This window comes from Neofelis nebulosa, chromosome 16, assembly GCF_028018385.1.
Source record: "Neofelis nebulosa isolate mNeoNeb1 chromosome 16, mNeoNeb1.pri, whole genome shotgun sequence".
In the NCBI taxonomy this organism is placed as follows: Eukaryota; Metazoa; Chordata; class Mammalia; order Carnivora; family Felidae; genus Neofelis; species Neofelis nebulosa.
In genome coordinates, this window is record NC_080797.1 from 18,237,195 (window position 1) to 18,259,403 (window position 22,209).

The following is a 22,209-nucleotide window of genomic DNA, read 5'->3' on the forward strand; positions in this document are numbered from 1 at the left end:
CCTGATGTTGCCCAAGGTGAAAGCGAGGTTTGGGCCCAAAGCCGGAGGGATTAGATGAGAGGTTCGCCTCTCCGCCCTTGCAGACCCCGCGTGCGAGAGCAGAGGTTCGTGCTCTGGAGAAATCGAACCAGGGAGACTGTGGATTGACACAGCTCCCATGTAACGAAGGGCAGCATAACACGGAGATGAAATAGGGATTCCAGGAAGTCGCTACACCAAAAGGGGAAGTCTCCGCTGCGTTCCCTGCCTGCTCCCCGAGTGCCGAAACCAGGCATGAGGCGTGGGGTTGGAGGATTCCTCTCTGGAAAAAAAAAAGAATGGCGTCAGAGACAGACCTGCAGTGTGTGGGGCTTGACAGTCCCTCAGCAGAAGCTAGATTCTACCCCAGCTAATATGATCCGTACCAGCCCAAAGCCCTGCTTGTGTTCGCAAAGCTTCCATCGTCTTTTTATCTCTCAACTTTTTTTTTTATTTTTTATCTTGAAATAATTAGAGATTCACAGGAAGTTGCAAAATGGTACAGAGAGGTCCCCTGGACCCTTCATCCAATTTCCCCCAGTGGTTACTTACATGACTACGGACGGTATCAGAACCAGGAAATCAACACTGGTACACAACGTATGTGCAGTTCGGTGCCGTTCTATCAGGTGTAGTTTCATGTAATTGTCGCAGCAGTCAAGATACAGAACTGTTCCATCACCATCACGATTTCCTGTTGCCGCATCTCAAATAGGAATGGACATCCAGGGGTCACTGAACATATTCAAAAAGCTTCCAACATGAAGGGTAAAGCTAGAATAAGCCAAGAGGTGAATCAGAAGAAACCCTAAGGGCCCTGGGTGGCTCAGCAGTTAAGCATCTGACTCTTGATTTTGGCTCAGGTCATGATCTCAAGGTTTGTGGGATCAAGCCCTTCTTCAGCTTGGGATTCTCTCTCTCCCTCTGTGTGTGTGTGTGTGTGTGTGTGTGTGTGTGTGTGTGTGTGTCTCCCACTCAAAATAAACAAACGTGAAAAAAAAAAGAAACCCTCAAAACACATAGTGAATGTCTTCTCAGAAATAAGAGCCAATGTTTTGTTGATGAAATAAAACAATGGTATAAAACTCAGAACAATAAAGAGTTCTTGGTGTTAAAAACGTATCAGGGGATAGAAAAGAGTTGACAAAGACTCCCAGGAAATAGAGTGAAAACACCTAGGAGATCTATAAAGAAAAGAAAAATTAAGGACATAAATGTATCAGAGAAATCAGAAATGTTTCCAGAATTGATGATCACAAAGTTCGAGGATGGTGAATGGAAAAGGTTCTGACTGGCACATTGTGTAATTCCAGAACAGTGGTGATGAAGCTTCCAAAGAGAGAAAAGAGGTTACATGCAAAAGATTGGGAATGAAGATACCTCCGGTTTTTCAACCTTCAATCTTGTGGGAAGCCAGCAGGCAGTGGAGTGAATTTCTAGTCTAACATGGTAGATTGAGCTAATGTAGAACCACTCCTACTCAATCACTTAGAAAATGCCATATAGAGGGGGCGCCTGGGCGGCTCAGTTGGTTGAGCGGCCGACTTCGGCTCAGGTCATGATCTCGCGGTCCGTGAGTTCGAGCCCCGCGTCGGGCTCTGTGCTGACAGTTCAGAGCCTGGAGCCTGTTTCAGATTCTGTGTCTCCCTCTCTCTGACCCTCCCCTGTTCACGCTCTGTCTCTCCCTGTCTCAAAAATAAATGTTAAAAAAAAAAAAATTAAAAAAAAAAAAGAAAATGCCATATAGAATATAATGAAGATTTTAAATATGTAACTAAGTTTATAAGAAAGAAAGGGGATCACAAGAAACCAAAATCGAGAAGGAATTTAAAACTAGAGCCGAGAAGGCCTACTGATAATTGTGACATCTTTAGGGGGTGTTTATTGGACCTTAAAACAGTCCCTCACAGTAACAGAAGTTTGGATTTCGATGATCATGTATAGAGTTGAAATAGAGATCCCTTCAAAGGGCTCTTCCCTGCTAAAAGGAATAAAAGGAATTCGAGAAGATCTCCAATGTGGGGCTAGAGAAATGGCTGGGAAGTTTTATCACTGCACCACACTCCGAGATGCTGGGGGAGGTCTCTTATAAGCAGTTGAAACATCCACGTTTGATTTCTGTATTGATAATAGCCTCCTATTTTAGGAATCCCCATGCCAGCACCAGGCTGGTGATGCCCTCAGAGCCCCTTGAGGAAGAAAAGCATAACTTGGATTGAATGACCCTTCCACAAGGCTGGCCTCCTAGAACCCTGACATCTCCACCAAAATGATGAGCTCACGCCAGGAGTTTACTGATAAACATGCAGAAACGATAAGAATCAGCTGTCAGAACAAACAGGATTTCCAGCGTTTTAAAATTCCAGGTAATAGAGATTATAATATAAATGTCTGAAGGGATTGAAGGGCTAAAGAACTAAAGGAAAGAGAAGAAATCAAAGGAAAGCCTAGGACAGTACATTTAAACGGGCTTTGTTTTAAAAGAACCCCAAAAACCTCCAGAATGAAAATTCTAATGGAATGTAAAACCCAGTGGAAGTGCTAAATAGCCAGTGGATACACCCCCAGGGAGAATTACGTGAACTGGAAAACAGATCTCGAAGAAGTTGAGAAGAAGCTGAGTAGGGATTCGGTGCCGAGAGCGAGACAGGATGGAAGGGAGAGAAGTAACACCAGGGGCATGGACGGGAGTGCCCAGCCTGTGTCTGATGGGAGTTCCCAAAGGGAAAAAGCTTGAGGGGGGAAAAAAAAAATCCCGATTACTCCCAGGGTTCACTGTGTGAGTCAGCAGGGGTCCAGGTAGTCACATGGAGGCCAGACCACAATGGAAGAGACTCTTCAGGGTGCTAGGGAAAATAGGTTGCTACCTTCGTTTTCAGTAACCACCTCATTACTACTCAGTAGTGAGAACAAAATAAAGACATTTTCGCAGCACGAAAACACTGAATTTATTCACCGACAGACCTTCTCCATACTCCGGGGAGAAGGAAACTAAGCCCAGGAGAAAGGAGACAGACAACAAGGAACGGCGTGCCAGGACATGGGGAACACAAAACAGTGAGCATTACTAATTTGAGGAGAGCTTAAAGGGAAAATCCCGACAAACAGCGGAAATGAGAGCGAGGGGACGATTGTAATGAACACGTTCTAAGGCCTTTGACCCGTTTGGGAAGGGTAGGAGGGCCTTGCTGTGATTCAGCCTGAGTCCAGTAGACAAACCAGCGTGTTAAGTAAGGGTAACCGTCAAATAGAAATAGGCCTGAAAGCTTTCCAACCAATAGAGGGAAAATACTCAGAGTTATTAAAAACTAGGTCATTCTCCTAGAAAAAAGGAGAGCAAAGAAAAAGCCTGGAAGATAGGAGGCCCTAAAGGTAATAGAAAGAAATCCGCACGATCACGGTGAATATAAACAGAGCGAACGTGCCGGTTATGACAGGTGGGAGACAGTAGAGCAAAGCCCTCGACGTTCTGTGGGAATCCCACATCCCCCATCCCACATCCAGGTGACCCAGCAGGTAATTCTGTTCAGGCGTGCAAGGACTGGAAAAATAGCATGCTGCCCTTGAACCCTTTCCCCGGAAGCTGAAGGAAGGTGTGCTTCACCAAAACGAGGGAGTTTTCTGGGATCTGGGAAACAAGAGCTCCCTCGTTACCCTGCGGCAAAGGGAAGTCCACGTGAGAGAGGCAGGGTGGAACGGCAGTCTCCGACAGACACAAAACCTAGAAAACACCTGATGAATTCTTTGAGCAGGTTGGGAAAAGTTATGGATAGGTTTTTGACGCACAGGTTGTACGTGTTCACGGAGTGCCCCTTGGTTCACTCTAAGCTCCGTTTGCTCCGTTACAACCCGATCGAGTTGTTTCAGTCGAAGCGGTAGAGCTGTTGGGAAGATGGGCTCATGGGATGGGTTGTCAGGGGGAGGGGAGAAACAGTAGGTAATGTCTGCTGTTAACAAATTAGGAATTAGTGATGCAAGCATATGGTTTCTACATGTGGCTGAATATTCTAACCTCTAAGAAAGTAGAAAGTGGTTGCCTCTGGGGAGCACTATCGAGACAGTACAACTGGGCACTGTTTTATGTTTTATGCCTCTGATACTCTGTTGTTGGTGTTGTTAAGGATTTACTGGTTTAAACCAACACTGTTCAGTGGAAAGGCCATCTAAGTCACATAGGTAGTTTCAGGTTGTTTTTAGTGGCCACATAAAAAAAAAGCAAAAGGGAGCAGGTGAATTTAACGTTGTATTCAAGCCAGTGTAGATCCACGATATCATTTCAGCATATGCAACAGAGGTGACAAGAGTAATGATTTGCATTCTTCACGCTGCATCGTCGCCACCCTGTCTGTGCTCCGGCACTTCTCCTCTCTGACTTGGTCATGTTTCAGATGCTCAGTGGCCGAATGTGGCCAGTGGCTTCCCTGTTGGACAGTTTAGGTCTGACCCAGGAACACTGGAGAAGCCCATTCTGGAGGGGAGTTACCTGACCCTGGTTTCTTCCTTTTGCCCCAGCATCCCTACTTTATTTGTCTGTTTGTTTGTTTTAAGTTTATCTTGAGAGAGAGAGTGTGTGTGTGAGCCAGAGCACACGAGTGGAGGAGGGCCAGAGAGAGAGAGAGAGAGAGAGAGAGAATCCTAAGCGGGCTCGGCACTGTCAGCGCAAGTGACAATGCGGGGCTCGAACTCACGCTGTGAGATCATGACGCTTAACTGACCGAGCCGCCCGGCCATCCCGGCCATCCCTACTCCAAGTTCTCCACAGACATTTGGAGTTGCTGAGTGTTTTCATGGAAGTTCCAGACTCGAAGACAGAAGCGATCCCGGGCTTCTCGTTTCTGTCCTAGAGTGTGTTTCCCTCTTTCCTCGCAGATCCTGTTTCTAGCGCTGCTCTGAATCCTCTCCAAATTCTCTACACCCTGTGGGTGTAATAATCAAAACTGGGTTTAAAATACTGTTGAAAGGCTGGCGGACTGAGAACCGAGTGGTAAGGCGGCCTCACCCTTCCAGGCGGTGCTTCTTTTCATGTGGCTCTTGGCCTGTTCGGCACGAGTGCTGCTTGTTCAGATCGCGGTTACCTGTGAAGCGGTTCCTTTTGTGCGGACACCCATCAGAACTGTCACACTAGACCCATGGGCTGCTGGCGTTGGCGGTTGGGAGCTGAGCCACTAGGCCAGGCTTATGACCACAGGTAGCGTGCCCTTCGGCACCACCCTCCGCCAAGAGGAGGCAGGGCAGACGTCACAGGAAATGGACTCTGGGCTTGCGGTTTGGAAAACCCAGCCTCCTCGAGGTAGTGGCGTTTCCGAACAGTAGGCAGTACCTCCGGTATGCAGATGGCTTCGTAGGTGCCATGCTGCCGACTGCCCCAGTGGGTTCCCTCTCAGGCCCGAATGTTCACATCCTCCTCCACCCTGTGGATTCCTGGCACTGTGGTGGGGATGCGGTGGTGAGCGGTGCCTGCCCTCGTGGGGGGCAGTCACGTCGAATGGGACAAACGGCGATGGGTGCAGGGGATGGCGGGTGCTGTGGAGGAAAAGTGGGAGTATGTAGAGAATGAGGAGGGAGGGGTCCAGATGGGGCGCTCAAAGAAGGCCTTTCTGAGGAGGTGACATCTGAGCAAAGACCTGAGCGCGGCCATCTGGACAAACCAAAGCCGTGGTTGTTCGTGTGGCCGCTCATGCTTTCCCCCAGCCCCGCACTCGTCAGCTCGTAATTGCTTACGGAACTACCCGTCTTCCGCACCCTTCTTGGCTCTGCCCCGGCTGAGTCTGTCTCGTTTCCCCATGTTTCGTGAGCATCAGACACAGCATCTGGCATCCTGTAGGTGTTTAGTTGGTTGCATCAGTGGATGGATGGTTTGTCGGTCTGTAGTCGATCAAGGGAGAGGCGTATCATAAATGTCAAAGGAAGCAACCGGTCAGGAGCCCAGACTTCTCTACAGGGCAGGCTCTGTCCCTGTCCAGCCCTTGATAGAGGAGAGACAGGACTGGAGCTACAGCCTGACAAAAGTGGGTTAATGGGAGACACCTCCATCATACCTCTCCCCGTGTACTTCATTCAACAGTTTCTGTACGTCATCTACTGTGTCGGGACAGTTCAGATTGCAGATGAGTGAAGTAAACTTGGAAAAGGTTGGGAGAGCATGGGCAGGGGGCACGGGAAGGAAATCGTTCTTGATTACTTACTGTTTGCCACACGTGTCCTGGCGCCTTCCAGGGCTTATTACACACAGAGAGCTCAAAACCATCGCCGCAGGCCTGCCTTTGCCCTCACGTGGCTTGGTTGGCCCTCGCAGGACCATAGCTGAGCCCCTGAGACGTCTTTATCTGTCCCCGCCTTCCTCCACTTAGAATCGGTGGTCCTTGAGAAGGTCTGGGTGCAGCCTACTAGAGGTGGAAGGACTCTTCAGATGCCAGTCTGGTGTCACCTTCTGGTTCTTCTTCAGACTCCCACTCCAGCAACCTGTTTGCCGGCTCCCAGGACCCCGGGATTAAGGGAAGACGGCCAGCCCAGAAAGGCTGAGAGGTTTATTCCATAGAAGCTGTAACCCGTACCCCAGCAAGTCTCTGGCCCTTCTCGACACTTGGGTTCGGCCATGGGGCACTTGTCGTAGCCGTGATTATTCCCATTCCCTGTTAGAGGGCCAGAGGGCCTGTTAGAGATCCGTCTGCGGTACCATTAGGTGTTTCCTCCTTACCTCTTTTTCCGGTGGCTGCTGGGGAGTCCTTCCCGCTTTCCCAGCCATGCCAATTACGATGAACTCTGCCCAGAAACGGGCTGCTAAATATTTGTGTTTCATTTAGTTTGAAATCTTTGCTCAGAGGCAAGGTACCTGCTCCTGTCCTGACCTGATTCTAGTGACGTGGGGAGCTGGGGAAAGGAAGCCACCATGGCCATCGTGTTGGCGCCGCAGTGGCGAGGCCACGTCTCCTGACTCGCAGCAGCGGGATCCGCCTGTCTGTTGGGCTCTCTGTGGCCATAGCATCGGCAGTGTCGACTGGCCAATTTGGAAGGCTGTCCGCAGTTTGGGACCATCTGGCCGTCAGGACCATCACTGAATGATGCAGGACCCCAGCTTGCTTCCCATCCCGGGGTCTTGTGTGTCTCCTCCTTGGCTCGCTGTGCCTTTACCAAGCCCCCGCTTCCCTGGGGGGTGGGGGAATGTTTGCAACACCCACCTCGGTTTGTCTTGGAAGGATGTCATTTTAGAATTGAGGGAAGCAGAGAACCGTCAGTGTTTGGCATAGTCATTCCGGGAAGGACCGTGAAGCCTGCCCGCCCCTCTGGGATGGGTTCAGCTTACCTGCTGTGGGGTGGCTCACCAGGGAGAGGTTGGAGGCAGGGGGAGTCTGTACGGTCTTCGCAGCTCTGTGCACACAGGTGTGATAAAAAACAAAACTCCATAGGAAGATCAGCCACCCTGAGCCCCACACACTCCACCCCTACTTCAATGAAATCCTGGCCCCTCGGCAAAGAATCTGCCTTGGATCGGGGCCCTGGTGTGTTATTTTTACTGCCTTTTCCTACCATATTTGCATTTTTAAAAATAGCAGTGCTGAGTGGATCCCTTTCAGTCTGAGTCTGCCACGGAAGGTAGGATGCATTTTGCAGAGAGTGGCTATTGATCAGCAGCTGATTCTCAGTGTTTGGGAGCGTGGCCCGAAGGAGACGCAGGTGTTGTGGGTGGAGGTGAGGCTGGATGTCACAAGCCACTGTGGAAATGAGGTGTCAGCTCTTTGCTGAGTGAAGATTATGTCATCTTGGAGATGATGTCATGTTTCTGCGGGCTCCCAGGAGGGAAGGTGAAGAAAGGGAGCGGGAGCATCTGTAAAGATGAAGTGTGGCCATCTTGGATGATTTGGGCCAGACAGTGACACACCCTTCATACCAGGGTAGTTCTGTCTCAGATTTGGAGCACTTACCCGTGGGCAGAGCCACATTTCATTTACTGGCTCACACCCGTCCTGAAACCCAGCTCTAAAAATCGGGCTCTCGTGGTCACAGTACGGGCCCAGGAGCTGCCTTTCTGCCTGGAAGTCTTTAAGGTGGCGAAACCGTGTCCCCCAGGTATCTTCAGATGCCAGTCTGGTGTCGCCTTCTGGTTCGGCAGAATCTGCTCTCTGCCACCTCGGTAGCAGCTGGTCAATAGAGGTTTTGCACTAAAAGCGGTCGCAGGGCCTCAGGCTTCGTTGTTGGCGTCGGTCTGGTAACTGGCCTAGATCAGGGTCTGGACCACCTGAAAAGAGGTCACAGTTGGGGCCACATCACTTTGACGACCTGGTGCCCGTGTATCTCGTCAGAGGCTGAACCACGAGTGTATCAGGGAAAACTGAGGCAAGCGGCGGTAATCGGTTGGGTCTCACCGTGTTCGTTATTTTAGTCATCTTGTTTTTGTACCTTGATCTCCAGGTTTATATCTTTAAATATCTTTAAAACATTTTTAAAAGTTATTTTTTATTTCTTAAAGTTTATCTCGTTGGAGAGAGAGAGCACGCTTGCAAGAGAGGGGCAGAGAGAGAATCCCGAGCAGGTTCTGCGCTCGGTGCAGAGCTGGACGCGGGGCCTCGTCTCACGACCATGAGATCGCAACCAGAGCCAACTTCAAGAGTCGGATGCTTAACCGACTGAGCCGCCAAGGCGCCCTGAAATATCTTTATTTACTTTTTTTTCTTTTTTTTTTTTAATTTTATTTTATTTTTGACGTTTATTTATCTTTGAGACAGAGAGAGACAGAGCATGAACGGGGAGGGTCAGAGAGAGAGGGAGTCACAGAATCCGAAGCAGGCTGCAGGCTCCGAGCTGTCAGCACAGAGCCCGACGTGGGGCTTGAACTCACAGACGGTGAGATCATGACCTGAGCCGAAGTCGGACGCTCAACCGACTGAGCCACCCAGGCACCCCTGAAATATTTTTAAATTAAAAACAAATGTCCCTAAGTAGTTGGGGTTCTATTTTGTTTTAGAAGAAAGGGAAACTTACTGACTGGGTCGGAACTGTTTTCACCAGGCTCTTTGTCAAGACTTGCCTGGGGGATGTTAAGAAGCACATTTCTGGCTTCACCCAGAGACTCAGTAGGTTTGGGGTAAAAGCTAAATAAAGAACCTGTTTTGTTTTATTTTATTTTCAAGTTTATTTATTACTAATTTTGAGAGAAAGAGAGTGTGCACCCACGTGGAGGAGGGGCAGAGGGAAGGGGAGAGACCCGAGGAGGCTCCACACTGTCAGCACAGAGCCCGATGCGGGTCTCAAACCCATAAACCATGAGATCATGACCTGAGCCAAACCAAGAGTCAGATGCTCAACCGACCGAACCCCCCCCCCCCTCCCCGCCCAGGCACCCCAGGCATCCTTTTTTTTTTTTTTTTTTAATTTTTTTTAACGTTTATTTATTTTTGAGACAGAGACAGAGCATGAACGGGGGAGGGTCAGAGAGAGAGGGAGACACAGAATCCGAAACAGGCTCCAGGCTCTGAGCTGTCAGCACAGAGCCCAACGTGGGGCTCGAACTCATGGACCACGAGATCATGCCCTGAGCCGAAGTCGGACGCTTAACCGACTGAGCCACCCAGGCGCCCCCAGGCATCCGTTTTAAAAGAGCGCGAGGATTCTGATGGGTAGCCGCCTTAGAACCTAGTCCTCCTCCCAAGAGCCCTACTGAGGCTGCCTCCGTCTTTCCTCACAATCTTTCGCGATTTTGGCACTTGCCAAGTTAAATATCTAGACTTCCTCTGCTCCGTTTTTATGGGGCCGTTTGTCGGCTTCCACCTGTGGCCCTTCAAAGACCAACACGGTAGCGTGTGGTCAGCCAAAACACCACCTCGCAGCTGCCGATTGTAAGGCCCGGTGTCCAAAAGCGGGTGCAAGTCGGTTTTGCCCTTTTGCTCTCAGGCAGCGCGTTCCCCTCGGGTTTGTGATACTGTGAATTCTGGCTGAGAGGCCCTTTGTGCGAAGAGCCCAGAAGGGCCCAGGAGAAGGAGAGAAGCTCCGTGCCTCATTGTACAGAGAAGATCACTGGACGGCTGCGGTTCTGTGTCTCGCATGCTGGTGTCTGTTCACTAGTCACCCTTCACCCTTCCCTGACCCCGCAGGCGCGCCCTGGAGCAGCCTGGGGTGGAGACGCTGTTCTGGTCCTGGGATGGGGCAGCTCTGTGACTGTCCTGCACGTTTCCTGTCCGACATGGGGAGAAGACCTTCCCCCTGAGGCGGCGGTGGGGGTTGAAGGAGGTCTGTGAGGCACCTAGACGTACCTCCTCCCCCTCCCCCCTGAGCACCCCTCACCCAGGGCTGAGATGATCTGCTTGCTGGACCCCCTCGGTCCAGGCAGTGCTGTCACCTCCTGCGCCCCGGAGCGTGGGTAGCAGTGTCGGCCAGTGTTACTGTAGCTTCGGACCCAGCTGAGCGCGCTCTGTCCCACACTCTCTGGTTCACTCCTGCTCGGATCTCCTGTGGGTGAGTGTGTCCACACTCATTAAAAGGAGGGGAGAATTTTGACCCTATGAACGGGAACATGGTTATTTGTATACTATAAGATTTCTTGTGGGTTTTTTTTGTTTTTAACGTTTATTTATTTTTGAGACAGAGAGAGACAGAGCATGAACGGGGGAGGGTCAGAGAGAGAGAGAAACACAGAATCCAAAGCAGGCTCCAGGCTCTGAGCCATCAGCCCAGAGCCCGACGCGGGGCTCGAACTCACGGACCGTGAGATCATGACCGGAGCCGAAGTCGGATGATTAACTGACCGAGCCACCCAGGCGCCCCTCTTGTGGGTTTTCTTGGAATAGCTCCCCTGTTGTACCTAAAATCCCTTCAGTTTGTAAAAGGCTTTTTCCTAGTGATATCTAGGTCCGGATGTGCCCTTATGCTAATTGTTGCATCTTGTTTCAGTCTTTGCAGACGTTACCTCGCGCGCGTGCGTGTGTGTGTGTGTGTGTGTGTTCGCTTTCTCCAGCGGCTCTGTAAGTACCTCAGAGGCGGCGCCCGCTTCAGGCTGGGCCCGGGTGCTCCTGGCGTGGGGCTTTCTTAGACCGGGCAGACCAGGGACATGTTTCTGTTTAGCCTGCCTACTTGAGAGGTCTGTAGGGATGCACGCTCCAAACAGACTGCCCCTCCGTGGTGACAGCGGCGGGCAGGTGCTAGAAACCTGCCCCTGCCCGCCCCCCCCCTCCCCCGATGTTATGGGGAATGAGCGCAAGCTGGAAGAGCCGGAGCGTGCCCGGCCCGGGGCTGTTGTTCCAGATGAGGTGGCTAACACCCGGGGAGGTGAGAGGACGTCCCCAGGGCAGCACCAGCCTCTGCCGGGCCTGGTGGTTGTGCGGTAGGGAGACAGGCCACCTCGATGCGACAGCACCATTGCTGTCTTACCCCAGTCTCAGCGACTCTGCCGCTTCGTCTGCAAGTATCTTAAGTCCCAGCCCAGTGAGCCGTGTCATCCTACCGCAAGTTGCCACGGGCGAGTGCTGGGCACTCAGGGTTTTTGAGACTCAACGACCAGACCCAGAGGTAAGCTCAGCCCCTAGCGTACCAGCCGCAGGGCCATCTGGTGCCCAAGTGGCACGCAGCACCCCAGGATGTAGGGTACTCCTCTGCCGGGAGGTAGTAACCGCAGGTGTTTGGGAAACAAGCAGAGGTCGGTTGTGGGTCCAGGGAGGGTACGTTTCTTCCACGTGGGGTCCCTTACGGTTGGAGAGTGGGCCTGCCCCCCCCCCCCCCCCACTGGACCCGGAGACAGTCCCTTTGAGCTATTTCTCCTCCTCCCTTGCCGCCTTTAAAGTGCTAGTTAGAGTAGCCAGGTTTGGGGGTAGTGTTTTCAGAATGCCTCTTCTCAGAATACCCTCCTGGGGCTTTGGACTGAGCAGTGCACCTGGGACAGGGCTGTCCCTCCCTCTATCCCGATACCCTCTCTGTCGAGACCCTCTGTTACGTGAAGACGGCGTACCGTGCGCACGGGTCACCCGGAGAGCAGAGATGTCGTCAACATGTGGACTCCCAGGCGGCAGAGCTGGGGTGGGACCTGGGAGTCTGCATTTCAGTAAGCTCTGGGAAGATGGCGGGGCTGCCGTCAGGGGCCACACCGCGTCAGCACGGTTCTCGTTGGCCAGCGCCATGCCCGAGGGCTGCGCCGTAGGTCACGCTTGCCAGATGAGGAAGGGCAAGTTTGCAAAACCGGCTCTGGAGTGCTCTTGCCAGGGCGGTCTTGGGCAGCTCACCTGCCTGTCCAAGCCCCCCGGACTCCGGTAATGGCGGTGCCCCTTGTAGAGGCTGTGAGGTCTGCCAGGGGCAGAGCGTGTGGCACTCCTCCCTACACTGTGCAAGCTCAGTAAAGGTCTGTCGTTCCCTGAGCCGACCTGACATCAGGTGGTGGAGGTCTGGAAGGCAGCGATGAGGCCATGAGCCCTCTCTGCGCCTGGACAGTTGGCCCGCGGCGTGCTTACCGCCAGGGATGCCCAGCAGCCCTAGGACAGCAGCCTGGCCCCAAGAACAGAAGAAGAAGTCCTGTTTACTGTTTCCTTTTCTACCTTTTAGTCGTGCTCCTTGAGGAGGGAGGTTTCCTCCTAAAGCTTCCTGTTTGTACCCTCCCTTCAAATCCAGGAGTCATGGGCGGTTTTGTTCTATGTCCCTGCGGCCTCTTGCCACCGAATGCACGCACCGCACCCCAAACATCACGGCATCTGTAGAGACCCAGCCCTGCTGCCCAGGCTCCAGCTGGCCTGCCGCGGGCGCAGCTCCCCAGTCCTGCCCCCTCACTTCGCAGGCAGTTGGACTCGGTCCCCTTGCTCTGCCCCCTGGGGCAGGCTGTGCCTCCCAGGCCATTCCAGCAGGCTGGCAAGCTGCAGCTGCACTTTCCAGGCAGTGATGCAGTCATGCCGCATTGCCCAGCCCAGATTGCGGTGTCTGGGGTGTGGGATCAAAGAGGGAGCTCCCTGGGGACAGTGCTGCCCCCGGGGGCTGAGAGCACAGAGGCCTGGCCAGTTTTCATCTGACGCAGAGGAGGTGGTGGACATCCCTTGCCTGTATCTCTGATGGTTAGTTCCTGTGCAGCCTGGCCCTTCCCACCTTCCCCCACCAACCATCCAGAAACAGGAGTTTTTCTTCTCCCTACCCAGCTAAGCAGTGTATGTGTATGTATTGTGTATAAATGTTTGCACGTATTTTCGTTTTTTCTCCCCATCTAAATGTATGTGCATATTCCTACAGATTTTTATGCTTATCTCATTCTGAATCTATAGAAAACACTAAAAAATTATGGAATTAATTGACCTCAGTCTTTGGCTTTAGCAGAACTTCCGATGAATGATTTCCACAATTAATAGGATTTTCTGGTTAGGGGCACTGACCTTTGTCTTTTCTTCCATACTGCCCAGACATTTCCAGCTGTTCTCTCCTCCCCATGCATGGGAGGCCCTCTGGCCATTTGTGTTTTGCTGGTAAAACCTTCTGTCCTCAGGTGGGCAGCTTGCTGACTGCTGGGTTGTCCGGGGCTGGCCACATGATGGTCACCTGCTCTGAGAAAGGCCTTACCCCGGCATATGCTAGAATCCCTGACCAGTCACATCCCCAGACCCAGTGTGAACGGGGAATTCGGGCTCACGTGCCATTTCCTCTCACTTCCGGTTTTCCGGTTCTGAAAGCCACCATACTGACGTTTGTAAGTAATGTCACAGAGTTCGAGGTTCCCCACTCCCACAGTGTCTACGTGTGAACATACAGATCTGGGGTTTTTTGTTTGTTTGCTTGTTTTTGGCTCCAGACCAGCTTCTGATGAGCTGTTTCTCTCTCCTGGATGCAACTGGCCAAAACCATAGCCAGAGAGAACCAGTAGAGCCGGGCATAGGCACCGGGCAGATAGGTAGGCAGGGTGGGGGCTCTCAAGCTTCTTGAAAGCGACCCACTGTAGAATATTAAATTTTACATCATGATTTCAAAGTTTATTTATTTTGAGAGAGAGCTTGAGCAGGGGGAGAGGCAGAGAGAGGAAATCCCAAGCAGGCTCCGCTCTGTCAGCTCAGAGCCCACCTTGGGGCTCGAACTCACGAACTGGGAGATCATGACCTGAGCCAAACCAACAGTTGGACGCTCAACCAGCTGAGCTGCCCAGGTGCCCCTAAATTGGTTTCCTGACTAATGGGTCACAGCCCACAGTTTGGAAAACACTGCTCTAGAGAGCATTCCATTCATTCTGGGATTTCCAAAACTTTTCTAGAAGTCTTCACTGCAGGACAAACTTCCCAGTCTGGCATAATTAGCTTCTCTGGCCACCCAGTTGCAGTTACCTCGGGGAGGGGAAAGGGTTAAGGCCACTGGACCATCCCCCTCCCCACCCATCTCCGTGCCAGGTGCTCGTAAATTCTTTAAAGGCAGTGTTCACTCCTTGTACATTTGGATGTTCTCTCTAGCCCTGAACCTACAGGAAGCTCTGAAGAAATTGAATGGCCTCCATCCTAGGTGTCAGCAAAGTTCCTGGTGAATGATTTCCTCTGTTCTCACCTCCCCAAACGGAAGCCGGCGGAGCACGTGTGTGTGCCACTCACCAGCATGCCCCCTCTACTGCTGGGTTCCCCCCCCACCCCCCCACCCAGTGCGGCGTGGTGCTTGCAGTGGACCCGGCCCACAGGCAGCATGGCTAGGCCCTTCAGGCTCGGGGACAGCATCAAAAGTGTGTGTGACACTGAAGGGGTGGGGGTCTGCTTAGGAGGCCCTGGGGTCCTCGTCACAAGTGGAAGCCCCTGTTGACCTGTTTCATCCTTCTCCGGTACGGCTTGGACTCAGCCTCGGCTCAGGCTGTATGGGGTTGTAACCCCCTTGGGAAGTAATAAGCCTTTAGAAATTTCCAGTGCTCGTCTGACCTCATATTCCTTTCAGGACTCTGTTCTTTGAGTCCTGGCCTAGGTAAACAGCCTGATTCCTACGTGCGTCTGCTGGGCCACGCTGCCCTCCACCTCCCCTCACCGGGCAAAGCAGCAGCGTAGCTCAGAAGATTCTGGTTTCCTTGCTGAGCACCGTGAGGCCCCTGAGCGGTCTCCCCGGGGTCTCGGGCCTGGCTCAGTCGAGGGGAGTGTAGTAAAACCTCACTCTGAATACAAACCCAAGCTGGGCCCGCTGCCGGCTGTCCCCAGTTTTCCACTTGCTCACCAGGGCACCGTGAGGGCCTGGCAGCCAGCTTGTCCTTGTGATCTGAGACTTTATTAGGCGCCCGTGGGTGCTTGGCATGATGCCGTACCTTTTGGGTTTGAAGCTCTTTCTGGTTGTAAGTTGAGAGTCTGGTGGTGAGAATATCACTGCCCCCCCCCCCCCCCCCCCCCGCAAAGACCAGGTTGGTTTTTCTCGGGTGGTACTTAAGGAGATCTACCCACTTTGCTTGTGTTGTGGCCCTCGCCAGAGTCTGACAGGAGATGGCGGTGGCTGGTGGGCGGGTTCCAGCCCTGACACAGATGCTCAGGTACCTTTAAGGCCCCTCCTTTGCCTTTTGTTGGGGGACTTTCTGCCGCTTCCCCTCTCACACTGGGGGCCCCTGTGCTCGGGCTCCTGACCAGGAACAAAGCTGCTTTTTTTCCCCAGAGCAAGTGCTTGGCCTCCACTGAGCAGGCCAGCCCTTACGGCCACCCAGTCCTACGGATGTGACGTTCGGTCCGCTTGAAAGCAGCTTCTTGCATTTTCAACCTGTTGATCAGCCTCAGTTTGCCTTTTTCTACTCTTGAAACAGTTGATCGTGAATTTGGGCTCCTCCAGGTCAATAAAGAGCAATGTTATGAGTGAGGGTCTAGACCAAGGATTGCAGGACCAGCTCGTGTTTCTGTCGTGTTGTCACTGGTGGGCCCCGAGACCCCAGCTCAGAAGCAGTGTGCACCTCGGGTGGGGGCAGGGAGAGGAGAGTAGTCCTCCTGGTCAGAGCAGAGCTCCGTGGGGCTCAAATGGAGGTGATGGAAGTGCCTAGCCTCCCTGCCGTGTTGCCTTTTCCCTGTGATCTGTGTTGCTTCCCAACTATGAGCTCTGCCTTCTTTCTTAAAAAAAAAATTTTTTTTAATGTTTTTACTTATTTTTGAGACAGAGAGAGCATGAGCAGGGGAGGGGCAGAGAGAGAGGGAGACACAGAATCCGAAGCGGGCTCCAGGCTGTCAGCACAGAGCCCGACGCGGGGCTCGAACTCACGGACCGCGAGATCGTGACCTGAGCTGAAGTCGGACGCTTAACCGACTGAGTCACCCAGGCGCCCCAGTGAGCTCTGCCTTCTGATGAGACTGTATGGAGGGCGATCCTTTCCCCCAGTGCTCTTGTCTCCCTCCTGCCACCATTCTGGGGGCAGCCTCAGGGCTTCTCAGCCTCAATGCAGCTGATGCTTTGGGCCAGCGCATTCTTTGTCATGGCATCAGGGATAATAGGGTGGGGGGCTGTCCTGTGCTTCCTTGGACGTTTAGCAGCATCCCTCCCCACTGTGTACCAGAAACCCCTTTTCCCAGTGGTGACAGTGAAATGAAAAATGCCTCCAGACACTCCAAATGTTCTCTGGGGAGCAAAGTCGCCCCCAGTTGAGAACCACTTGGCTAACTGGTCTCCCTACCCCTCTTTACAGCCGGCAGCCAGAGGATCCTTTTAACGTTATTGTCATGCACGCGCTCTGCTCCGAGCCCGCACTGGATGGAATGGGTCTTTGTCCAAGGCCTGAATGAGCCAGCCTCATCTGCTTACTGCCCTCCTTGCTGGTCATAGAACACGCAGGCCCACAGGGTCTTTGCGGCAGCCTTTCTCTCTGCTTGGAAAGCTCACCGCCTTCTTGTACTCAGATCTCCGGTCAGATGGCACCTTGGCGTGACCTTTCCTGACCAGCCTTGAAAAGAACTCACTCACTGGGGTGCCTGGGTGGCTCAGTTGGTTAAGCATCTAACTGTTGATCTCCGCTCAGGTCTTGATCTCAGGGTCGTGACTTCAAGCCCCACGTTGGGCTCTGCAATGGGCATGAAGCCTACTTTAAAAAGTAAATAAAATAACTCACTCACTCTTGCTTCCTCCCCTCCCTGGTCTCTCACCCCTGCCCCTGAGTTGCCTTTTTTTTTCTGTATGGAACTTAGCACCGCCTGACCCGTGTGTGCACTCACACGCGTGCGTCTCCTCCTTGCGCTAGAGCTTAAGCTTTGTGAGAGCAGGCACTTGTCTCCCCAGCGCCTGGCCCATGGCCGGTGCTCAGTCATCATTGTTCAGATGAGTCACCTCCTCTGTGAGGCCTGGCTCTCCTCCCGCAGGGCAGCGCCAGCGTCGCTGTTTCCAGAGCAGGCAGGGGGAGCAAACGACGTCCCACAGTCGTGTCCCAAAATCGTCTGAAGTAGTGCACGCTCCCTTTAAAAGCCATCCACAGTCCCTTCTCATTCGGAGACAGGTCAGCATTTTGGTGTGGTATCTTTTTTCTCCCCCCTGTTCAGAAGCCTCTGGCAGCTACCCTCTCAAAAAATGTTGATAGTCCCCTCCTCAGAGGTTGTTCAGCAATTTAGAGCCGGTAATGGCAGTTGGGACCTGTCCATCCCCCACCTCAGATCCCACTCCGGTAACGAGTTTTCGGCAACTGCAGTCAGGGTGTACCTACCAGAAAATCACTGGTAGGTTTTGCCTCGCGGCTGGTTCAGCTCCAGAGCCCGGAGTTTTCCTAGAGCGGGCACAGCGCCCTCTAGTGCTGGCCTCCAGTGCCCGCCGTCTGGGTGCCCGATCTCTGCATCCCCGGCCCAGGAATGAATACAGCGCTGATCTGCTGTCTTTCACTGTGATGGACCTTCCAGGAACGTGTTTTACTCGCTTCTCATTTTTGCGGCTCCAGGGAGGGTTGGGCTTTTTGTGCGGTTAAGAGAATGGCCCCTGGAGCCAGATTGAGTTCAAGTCAAGGTCCACCTCCGTGGAGCTGTGTTTTCTTTCTGTCTCCATTTACTTCTCTGTAACATGGGAATGGCCGGAGTAGTGTGCTTCGGAGCTCCGTGGAGGACCTCACAGGTTACAACACACATAGCACCGAGGAAGCTGCTTGTCGCACTTGGGCGGTGCCGTGGGCAGAGGACTCCAGAGCTCCCGAGCCCCCGGGAGCACTGAGGTGCCTCCCAGAGTGGGGCTATGGAGAGCCTTCGCGATGCAGGTAGCACGTGACGGGAGTGGGGCGAGGAAAGGAGAGCGTTTGGAAGGACCTGTGCGGTGGAGAGGCGCCTAGGAGGGGGAGGACTGGCTTGTGTGGACACAGGCGGTGCCCCGTGTGGGTGGGACGTAGGGAGCTGGGGAGGAAGGTTGTGAAAGATCAGCGAGAGCCTTGCAGGTTGATCTAAGCCCTTCCAGACGCCCTTCTCTCACCGTCTGGAATTCCCGAGGGAAGGCTATGTAGCCAGACCCGTGGCCGCCACACCCCTTTCTCCTCCCTGCCGTTCCCACTCCGCTCCCCTCCCCGCATTGTCAGGGCTTTGGAGAAATGTCACTCCTTGTCACAGAGAGTTAGAAGGGCCTGAGGACCAGGTGGGGAGGTCAGCAGAGCCATATCCAGAGGCCGGTGTTTGCTCCCCAGCTCCCCTCTCCCAAGAACACCGTGAACTGCTGCCCTGCCCCCTTCCGCACGGGCTCACGAAGGCAGGATGGAGGAAGCCCGCCTCTGGCCTTGCAGTGACACCAGCCTTCACCCACGTGCCGTTCCCGCTCTGGCCTCGGGACGGTCGCCTCGGTCCCACCCACCCACCCACCCACCCTCAGGAGCAGCGTCCCTCGGGCCAGGGTGCTGCGAGGCCGGGCGGCGTGCCATCACAGACTACACTGATTCGGGAGCTGGGCCTGTGCCCGTCCCTTCCCTGAAGCTCTGTCGGGCCCGACACAGACCCCTCGGTGGGGACGTGATCTGCAGACTCAACTTGGGGCTGGCTCTCCTCAGGGATCCCCGGGCAGATAAGGTGGCCTGTGCCCACGGCCATGGCTCACACCAAGGGTAGCACCCCTGTGTCCCACACAGCGCAGCCCCTCTCCCATTGGATTTCCTGGCACTGTCACTTTGGTTTCTATGGCAACTTGGGAAGATCTGCAATTGTGGCTTTTGAAGTCTAAAATGGGAGCAGAGGTTTGAGATAGGGTGGGACAGCACTGAAAATACCATGACCCAGACCAGAGCTCTGGGCACAGAGGGTTACAGGATAAGAAGTTCTTTGAGTTGGAAAAGTGGCACCATCATCACGGCAGACCCTGAGCAGAGCTCCTTGTGGCCCCTCACAGCCTCCTGGGGTCTTTGAGCAGAGGGAAGAAGAAAGAGCCTGACCTCAGAGGGCCTTCAGCCTGTGCCCTGGGAGACGGCAGATCTGGCATTAGCTGAGCACTTACTGTGTGCCCGGTGCCCTGTGACCGTCTGTGCTTTCATTGCCTTTGTAATCCCCTCCACCACTCCCAGACGGCTGCTCTCACGTGTGAACGTAAGTGACTTCCCTGAGGTTTCACAGCTGGCACGTGTAAGTGTCTGGCTCAGGGACCCCTGATTTTAACCCCCGGGCTTACTCTTAGCTGGATCATGGGCTTATATTCCCAGGTAGGAGAATCTCCATCGCTTGTCAATAATGGGGCCCGTCGCTTCCTCCTTTACTTTTTTGTAAATCACATCATCCTACTGATAGCAGAGTTTGTGTCAGCCATCGTTGCCAAAATTTCGGTGACCTTGAGCCGGTGTCTCAGTTCTCCTTCCGTGGAGTTCACCTTTCCCTGCCCTGGGCCTTGCACTGGGGGAGTGAGCCTGAGGAGTCTTAGGTTGGGTGTTGTTTGAGAGAATAGCTCTCGCACCCCTGTGGTTTGGGGTCTCGGAGGTGCCCGTCCAAAGGAGGCGGGCGGTCAGAAACTCGCCCGGTACCGTGACTCAGTGAAGCATTCCCGAGGGGCGTCCCCGGGTTGGGCGAGCCAGCAAAGAAGAACACGTGGGCCCGGTGGACCACCGTCTTGCGGCTGGGCCATTGGAGGGGGACCCCGTGCCTGGCAGAGGCGGGGGTCAGCCCTCGAGGGGCCCTGGCTGGCTGTGAAGGGATGGGTCCGGTGCTCGCCGAGCAGTTGGCGGGGCTCCAGAGCCGGCCGTCGCGAGGGCTCCCCCGCGGTGCTGTGCTCGGCTCTGCGGAGCAGTAGATAAGGAGCAGGCTGCGGCTGGTCGGAAAGGATAGCCCAGATTACAAGGTCGTGTCAGGCGATAGCGGGCGTCAGGGTGACCCACGTGGCCCGGTGTCACGCCGCTCCTCCACCCCCTGTAACTCAGCGCTCAGTGGGGGCGCAGGCAGGCACTCGCAGAAAGTAGGAAAAGGATGTCACTCCTAGCCAAGCGGTCTTGCTGTGTGACGGGCTGTTGAACCTGTCATTTGAAGGAGGCCTTATGTGATCTGTCATTTAGGCACGCTTCTCGGTATGATCGAAACGACCTTCGGTCACCGTACTGTTTGCCTTTGGAGCTCCGGGAGGTAGCGCCTGGAGTTCTGTCTGTCAGTCTGGCTGCCGTTAGAGGGCGTGTGGCGCTGGCCAAAGCCGTGCTCGGCACTTGGGGTTTGTGTGCTTGGCTGTCTGTGTGTCACAGCGTAGTCAGAAGTTGGGGGGGGAACGCACCCCGTGATGACATCAGAGGCCATTCTGTCACACCGTGTTCTCTTTCTCAGCTGAAGCTAGAGGACCGCTCTGTGGTGCCCCGGGACGTGGTCCGGCACATGCGATCCACCGTGAGTGTTGGCGCGGGGGTTGCCTGGGGAGTGTCTGGGCCGGGTCTGCCCTGGCGGCCGGTGCCGTGCGCCTGCTCGGGCCTGGATGCCTTCTCCTCCCCAGGACAGCCAGTGCGGCACCGTGATCGACGTCAGCATCGACTGTGCCGTCAAGCTCATCGGCACCAACTGCATCATCTACCCCGTCAACAGCAAGGACCTGCAGCACATCTGGGTGAGCGGCCCCGCCCGCCGGTGACCGCCCTCTGCTGTCTGTCCGGTTGTCCCCACGCGCACCACACCTTCCGGGCACCTTCCCAGGGCGGGCTCGCCTGAGTGGCGCTCCTTGTGAGGAAGCCGTGCAGACGTGAGGTCGGGACACCTCCCTGTGCCTCCGGCACGCATTGCTGGTGGGGTTTTCCTTCCCTCGCTCCCTTTCTTCTTTAACACTCTGTTTTGAAAAAACAAATTTCTTCCTTAGTTTCTTTTTTAAGTGATTTCAAACTTAGGGAAAGCTGTACGTTCCCATGCTCCCTGTGTCACTGGGCTCCTTGGCGGTGAACCTTTCCCTCCGTTTGCCCCATCACCTTCCTCCTCCCTTCCCCACATTTCCTTCTGTCTCCCTAGTCTTTTCTCTGACACGCTGGAGAGCAAGCTACAGACACAGCGCCCCACGGGCCTGAAGCACTACGGTGCGTACTTCCCCAAACCCGGAACCCGTCTTTCAGCCCCCCCGTTCAGGAAGGTGGCATTAGCACGCATCTGTCCGACCCAGAGACCCCATCCGGCTGTTCCAACGGCCTTTCCCCTCCGATCCGGGACTCCATTCAGAAGCACACTTTGCATTCGGTTGTCCGCTCTTTGATTCCTCATCTGGAACTGCTCCCCAGTCTTGCTTTGTTGTCCACGCCCTGGTACCTTCCAGTGGCTGACCTGAGCGCGGAGCCGTGTCATCGGCCTCCTGACCAGACTCAGGCCCCGCATCCTTGTCAGGACCGCCCCAGCAACACCCAGAGCTCTTCCTGGCCCGTGACATCCAGCGGCCACAGTAGGGGTGGTCGTCGTGATCCCGGCAGTATTGGCGTCTGCCCAGCCTCTCCACAAGGTCACCATTTACACCACCTTTGCAAGGGATTCTGCTCTGGGGAGAGATGCCTCAGGGTTGCGTCAATAACCTGTTACTTTTGAAACCCTGGCCCACCAGCCCCAGCCTCGGTTAGCACTTCCCACCCGAGCCGGCCAGCTTTGCGGGGAGGTGCTCCGGGGTTGTGCTCATAATTGCTGAGACCCCGATCCGCCAGCCTTAGCCTCCGTTAGCAATTCCCACCTGAGCCGGCTAGCCCTCTAATGCTTGCCGAGTGGTGATTTGATGGCACGGTGGCTTCTCGTCCTTTTTATTAGTTGGCATTCTGTACGGAAGAGCTTCACTTTCAGCCTCGTTCGTTTAATTCTTTTTACGTCGGTATGGACTCCGAGGTCCCCTTCTGTTCGGTTGGTTGCAATCCATTACTGCCAGTGTTTTGTTGCT

General features: G+C 54.1%; 1 protein-coding gene across 1 annotated transcript in view; it reads left to right on the forward strand.

Moving 5' to 3' along the window:
- The window catches only part of UBE2O (ubiquitin conjugating enzyme E2 O), a 58,219-nt gene that overhangs the window by 23,285 nt on the left and 12,725 nt on the right, over positions 1–22,209 (forward strand). Inside the window, 2 exon segments of the mRNA XM_058705227.1 lie at positions 20,643–20,702; positions 20,806–20,916. Of these exon segments, the coding sequence (XP_058561210.1) occupies positions 20,643–20,702; positions 20,806–20,916 (171 nt within the window).